The sequence below is a fragment of the Apaloderma vittatum genome, unplaced genomic scaffold (assembly GCF_000703405.1).
Source record: "Apaloderma vittatum isolate BGI_N311 unplaced genomic scaffold, ASM70340v1 scaffold11956, whole genome shotgun sequence".
Lineage (NCBI taxonomy): Eukaryota > Metazoa > Chordata > Aves > Trogoniformes > Trogonidae > Apaloderma > Apaloderma vittatum.
The window spans coordinates 1-7289 of NW_009722324.1; the positions used below are offsets into that span (position 1 = coordinate 1).

General features: G+C 38.8%; 1 protein-coding gene across 1 annotated transcript; it reads right to left on the reverse strand.

The window, feature by feature from the left end:
* Positions 1 to 4: 4 nt before the first annotated feature.
* LOC104275701 (myosin-3-like) lies at positions 5 to 6036 on the reverse strand (the record flags this gene model as incomplete). The annotated part of the gene is made up of 11 exons (XM_009871732.1): positions 5 to 46; positions 1026 to 1281; positions 1373 to 1509; positions 1595 to 1718; positions 2420 to 2537; positions 2633 to 2720; positions 3901 to 3977; positions 4334 to 4640; positions 4887 to 5057; positions 5681 to 5830; positions 5918 to 6036. Coding segments are annotated over 11 exons (1589 nt in total), but the record flags the coding sequence as incomplete, so codon positions are not given.
* Positions 6037 to 7289: the final 1253 nt, after the last annotated feature.

Genomic DNA, 7289 nt, shown 5'->3' on the forward strand with positions numbered 1-7289 from the left:
TGAGCTGGTCACATCTTTCCTCAGCATCAGCTAAAGCATCAGCTTCCTAGTAGACAAACACAGGGATTTTTTGCTAATCTCCATTTTAATCAAAAATGAATAGAAAAAGTGTATTTTCTGATGAAAAAAACTGAATCATGGAATTATTATTTGCATTGTCTTGCAGAAAAATATTTGTTCACAGTCTCTTTTAAGGCAAAGAAGGTTTATATTCTATTTAATTTTTTTACATCATGAAGTACTTTTTCCTGCTGTACTTAGAGATAAGATTTCTAAGTAAGGATTTTGATTACTTTACCTGAAAAATAATGACTAAATATAATTTTGCACAGATATTTTTAGGTTTACTCTGTTAAGGCTTTTCTTGCTAACTTGACTTTTGATTCTATCTTCTTTGTTCCAGATAAATTAATATACAACCTAGATGCAATCTGTCTTATTTGTTCTAGATAAATTGATATATAATCTAGTTGCAGTTGGTGGTTTCCATTTGAACAGGACTACATTTTGAAGGTGTGAAGACACAAAAGCATTGTGTAAGTGCTGCTGAATCTTTTGATGTTCCAAAGGTCACTGAGGACAGAAACTGGGCTGTCATTTGAGATGTAGTGGGCATTTGTGTCTTCCTAGAATAGCAGCTACAGGAGGACAGGTGAGATACCATGTATCGTAAGAAATGACATAAGACTCTTTTACTTAGACAATGGATTAAAACCAGTCAACTGGATTGCTCTCTAAACTTTGTTAACTGTATAGGCTAAATCTCTGGTGACTGTAAATGAACAATTATTGTGAGCTTGCATGAAGAAACTTATCTATAGGCATAGAAGCTTAAAAAGTCATTCCTAGGTTACAACATCATATTGTAAGGTTGACGCTGAGAGCTATGAATTTTTAACTTTAGTGATTCAACAAAGAAATATTTTCTAAGGCAATTTAATGTGCAGTGTGAGAGTTCCACATCAGGAGAGACGATTTAAACCTTGCTTGTTTTCCACTAGAAGGAATATACTAATAATACTCACGGCTTGCACTTGGAGCTGCAGATCATTTTTCTCCTGCAGCAAAGAAACCATCTTCTCTTCCAGCTCCTTCCTCTTTGCCTCAGACTTTGCAAGCTCTTCCTTGGTTTTCTCAAACTCCCCCTTCATGTTGGCCATCTCCTTCTCAGACTCTGCGCTCTTCAGCAAGGGCTTGATCTTGAAGAAGAGCTTCATCCAGGGCCAGTGCTTCACATTCATGAAGGACCGAACATTGTACTGGATGCAGAAGATGGACTCCCTGAAGTATCATTAAAATGTACGTTGAGTATTTTCAGTATGATGAGTACCAATACTTTCCCCTAAATGGAGTGACTTTAACACATGCCTACCTCCTTTCCACCATCCTCTGGTACTCCACTCTCATCAAGAAGCCCCTGCACCTGGCCTGTGTGCGGGTGATGAGCTGTGCCAGCTTCTCATCCCTCATCTCCTCCAGGAGCCCCAGCAGCCCAGCTTTGAAGAACACCTGGAGAAAAGGAACGTTGCAGCATGTCACTGTCAGGTAGAGGGAAGCCCTGACATGCAGTGAGTGGGTCAAGGAGGGTTTGTACCTTGGTGTGGCCAAACTTGTACTGGGTGTGATCCACATCGATGGATCCAAGCAGCTTCTCGGAAGCCTTCTTGCTGTCAATGAACTGTCCCTCTGGGATAGCACTGGCATTAAGCACCTTGTACCTGTGAAAAGAGAGGAAACAGGAATGAGGGCAATCTCAGTCGTAAGGTTATACAGTTTTTGACATTAACAGCAGTCTTTGTAGCAGAGCGAGGCTGAGGAAGTTGGGATTTCACCCCTTGTGTAGAGATATGGTTATAATGAAGTCCTAATCTGATAACACAATTAAGTAAACTTTCACTGTCTTTAGGTGACGAGTCAGAGATGAAAAGAGGCCGCTGATCTCCAGCCGTTTCAGTCCAATATCTTTTCCTCTTAAACTATGTTGCAGAAAATTGCTGGAGAGGAACACTGCTACTACATGTATAGCAAGCAACCATCTTCCCCAGAGACTTGCAGCTGCCACATGGCATAAGTACTCTTGAGCTGGCAATTGTTGTCTGAGAAAGTGTTGTAGTCACATTCCAAACTGCATTTGTAAATCTTGTAATCCATTGATAGTGTAACCCTATTGTACTTCCATATTCAGAGACTCTGGCAACATTCAGTTGTGTGATGAACAGCATTCAGTAAGGACATCTGACCTATCTCTTCTTTTCTCAGTAACTTCTCTTTTGTTAGCCATACATGTTGTCTCTGGTTTTACATCCCATTTCCCCTTTCTTTCAGTTATAATCAGATTGATTTGGCATTAAAATTTAAATTGCTTAAGATGTACAATGTATGCAGTAAAGACGAAATGGAGAGCAGAAAGAAGACTGACCTCTGTTTGAAATCAGCATAGAGGATTCTGCTGGGGAACCCCTTCCTGCAAATTCTGATCCCCTCCAGCACGCCGTTACAGCGCAGCTGGTGAAGCACCAGTTCATGCTCCATGGCACCTAAGCAAATAAGACAATTATTTGATACTTCCTGATAAAGCATAAAGAGTAATAGCTGCATCACACTATGATTTCTTGCTGCTTGAATTTCTTACCAGGTGTTTTTGTTTCATTGGGGATGATACAGCGCACAAAATGGGGGTGAGTGCTCCGTAGGTTGGTCATCAGCTTGTTTAGATTCTCCTGTGGGTTCATGAGCAAAGATTTTTCATCAACACATGGTAAGTCAGCAGTTACACTGTCAGATGTGAGAAGAGTGATGGAAAGCAATAATGGATTTACTGTTACACCTCTAACCATCCTAATTTGTGTTTCCAGTATAAGACAAAGTCACAAAACTGTAAAATATGTTTTCATAAGACTGAAGTATACAGCCACTCAGATAGGAGGCCTATGGAGAATAGTGACCAGAAGTTTGTGGCATAGTTTTGAGTTAAAGATGATCCTTTGCAATTGCCAGATCATCACTCCGAGGAAGAGAAACAAAACAAAAACAGAATAAAAAGGAAAATGGTCAAGGACCAAATTTGCAGATAATACTGATAAACGGAAGCTTAGTAGCATTAGGTGCTACTTGTGAAGATATATTTGACAAAGTTTGAGTGGGGAAAGACAAAAAAGTCTCACTATGTAAATGGGAATCACAAGTCACAGAGAAAAGGCATGAGTGACAGGGCCTATAGCACCCCTTTCTAGAAGTATTTTTAAAAGCAAACCCATGAGTTATCTCTGATTTTAGCAATCAGTTTTACTAGCTAGGTCCTAACAGTTCTAAGTTTACCCCTGGGTTGGAGTGGGAGTAAAGCTGCTTAGACAAAACTTTCACAGTTTTACAGAACTTGTTCAGGTTGCCGTATAGTAGCCAGTTGCCACAGGTGCTGAAACAAGAGTGTTTCCATCTGCCTTAAGCTCTGTCTATTGGTGGAAAGGTCTCTGGCATTGGCATTTCTGTGTTGCCTTATTTTCACATGTATAATCATCTGCAAACAATGATGTGTTATGCATTATGTGTTATGTATTATCATGTGCAAATGCAGATACATTTATATGTCCCAGTCCAGAACTGAGATTCCCTGAGACGGGTAGCCAGATCCACCATTGTCCTCCCAAGACAGAGAGGGGAAGAGCTTGATCCTACCAACTGGTGTACTCAGCGTACATTAAACTGCAGCTGGACCTAAGTCCTTTTCTGAACATTCGACTTGCCATCATCTCTTTTATGAAGAACGGAAGAGATGTTCTTGCTGCAGAAAAATGTTAACAGGTGCAGTAAAATGTCCTTATTGGACTTAGTGTGAGGTTTCACAATCTTCAATTAAAAAAATAAAAAGGAAAAAATAGCGACCATGGTTTCTGTACTTACTCTGAAAAGAGCTGATACAGTCTGGAAAGAAGAACCCTTCTTCTTGCCTCCCTTCTTGCCACCACCACCACTAGCCTCTGAAAGATATCAAAAAATGATGGGTTTACAACTCTAATTTGTAAATTTTTTCTCTATGAGACTGCAATAAGCTTGTTCATATGTATCAGACATGGTGAGAAAGGAACATTGGATGCAGTAGGAAAGAGAGTCAACACTCAGTCTAAAGGAACATAGAAGCAAAGGTGTGTGTTCAAGGGATTAACATGGCTGAGTGGAAGGCCTGAAATACATCTGACATTTTCCTTTGATTAATGAATTCAAGACATGGAAGATTCTACACAACATGCAGTTCCTTTAGAACACACTAGCTGATATTCATGGCTCTGGTAGAGTCATTAAATAAAAATGAAAATACGAATTTAACAGAACTGACCTGCCTCTCCTCCAGCAGAGGCAAAGAGTAAAGCCAGTGTCTTCATGGATGATTTCTGGTACAGCCCCACAACGGTTTCATTCAGGGGGTCCTTGTTCTTGTCAAGCCAGCCAGTGATGTTGTAGTCCACCGTGCCAGCGTAGTGCACCAGGGAGAAGTGAGCCTCAGCCTTGCCTTTGGCAGGTTTGGGCCTCTGGAAGTTGTTGGACTTGCCCAGGTGCTGGTCATAGAGCTTGTTCTTGAAAGAGGTGTCAGTTGCCTTGGGGAACATGCACTCCTCTTCCAGGATGGAGAAGATGCCCATGGGCTGGAAGAAGCAGAAGGAAGGAGGAAGAGGTGAAAAGGCAGAAAGAATTGTAAATAAAGAAATAGCTTCCTAAATGGTACAATATTAACACTTTCTGGTGTTGATGTTCTGCTCAGCAGAATAAATTGTAAAATAATCTAAACATATATTTACAATATCACATTTATGCCTTCAAGTTGCATTTATAAATATGTAAAAAACTACTGCATTTTTGAAAATATTAGACATTTTGAATTACACAAATACCTTCTCAATGAGCTCAATGCAGGCAGCCAGGTCCATCCCAAAGTCAATGAACTCCCACTCAATTCCTTCCTTCTTGTACTCCTCCTGCTCCAGCACGAACATGTGGTGGTTGAAGAACTGTTGCAGTTTCTCATTGGTGAAGTTGATGCACAGCTGCTCCAGGCTGTTGAACTGCACAATTACAAATAGAGGTTACTACTAATGTAAATTTAAAAAATCTACGAAAAAGGAACAGTGCTGGCTTTTTGTATGAAATTGCAGGAGGATCTGCGAGTGTTCCTTCTTTGCTCAGTCAGGAGTCTGAATCTTATATCAGTATTTCTCTTGTCAAGCTAGACTTTATTCATATGTTTATGAGCCTTAGAATCTTAGGGCACATTAGTATTTAGACTTGTTGGTTTAGATATCTACTACACTGGGCTAATTCAGTTATGGGAGAGTCCACAGAGCAACAATCTACCCAACATTTCTAAATGCTGATTTCAAAGCATGTCCCAAGCCTTCTAAGCACAAATTGTGTCTACAGAACTGATGTCTCTGCATTAGATACCAAACAGCATACTAGTCTACTGCTTGCAATCACTCATAAAATGACATTTATGGATTTCCATTGGCATATGTGCAACATAAAAAACTGTTCCCAATTAAAAACCTGTGCAATTAATGACACAATCTGAAAGGTTCAAACCATTTCTTAAAAAAATAATTAAAGATGAAAATATAATTCCTTCTTAATTAATTTGGCACACAATAGTGTTACTTCTAAAAGCAGGGTAATCAAACACTGTTCTTACATCAAATATCTCGAAGCCGGCAATGTCCAGGACACCAATGAAATACTGCCTGGGCTGCTTGGTATCCAGCTGTTGGTTGATGCGAATAACCATCCACAGGAACATTTTCTCAAAAACAGCCTTTGCCAAGGCACCTACTGAATTGTATACCTAAAATAAAAAACAGAAGGCTTGTAGTTATTCAGAGCAAAAGAGGAAGTCCAGAGGATTTGTCAGCAAAACAGAGACTTTCATTACCTGCTGCACGGTTTGACCCTTGGTCACATATTCATTCCCAACCTTGACTCGGGGGTAGCAGAGGGCTTTGAGCAGGTCTGCTGAGTTCAGGCCCATCAGGTAGGCAGCCTTGTCAGCAACTAAAGACACAAAAAAATTAGTTGCTATGTCAACAACAGACATTAAGGCTCCTCTAAGACAAGTATTAAAAGGCAATTCTGGTAAAGATAGAAAGATTAATTAGGATAAAAAAAGTAATATATTTGTAATCCACCATAAGCAACATTCCCAGTAATTATGAAGCATTTATATTGCTTATTTTTTCTTCACCTATTCTTAGTTTATGTTGAATTTTGAATGAAAAATCAGTTTAGACGCATTTAGGTAGACATACTTCTCAATAATAAATTCTGAAAAAGAAAAGGGGAAGATAAGCCTGGGATCATGATCTCGATACAGACAATTGCAGATCCTTTCAGAAACAAATGCAGTACTTATGTTTCAGTGACTTTTAGTAGGATAACTTTAAAGACATAATATTCAAGACAGGACAATGCATAAATGTCAGTTATGCCTTTAAGGATCTAGAGCTAAATATATGAAATGAAGGGATATTTTTACAAATTCATCCTTAAGCACAAATTTTGATATTTTACCTTTTGCTATTGCTTTTGGAATTTAATTCAAACAAGGTAGCAAGCACAGTATGTAAAATAATTTGTTTTAAAATGTGTATATAATTCATATGAATAAAAAGTATAGTAGGTATTTGCATTAGACTGGACACAAGCTAATATTCTGAAAGTATATCAAGAGATATTTAGGCTAGAAATTGGGAAAAAGATCCAGTGGTTAAGAACAGTGAAGTACTGGAATAGATTGCATATTCTCCTCCGAGTTTTCAAAAACATGTAAAGAGATATTGTACACTAAATGGAATCCACAGGAGGTGGAGAAGATGAATTGCCAGAGTCCTCTCCCAGCTTTATGAGCAAATAAAACTGGCAAAAAAAAGTAACTTTAGTAAAGTTACAGCCATTGCTTGTGGCATTAGTATTTACAGAGGAAGTATGTCGGAAGGAAGGAAGGAAGGAAGGAAGGAAGGAAGGAAGAAGAAGGAAGAAGAAGGAAGAATGTCAGAAGGAAAAACTCTATTACAGAGTATATACATATATATACACAGAAGCTATTTTTAAAGTGCTTCTATTGTGTATGGTATTTACAAAAAACCACTTAATGTACATTTGTCACCAGAAAGAGTAAGGTATGGAACAAGAACAAAGCTGGAACCTGTTTCTTTTCATCTGCCTGACCACTACTGTGCCAAAAAATGGAAACATATTTTAGGATTCACTGGACCTTATGCTTTGCATAGTTGGAAATAATCAGCATC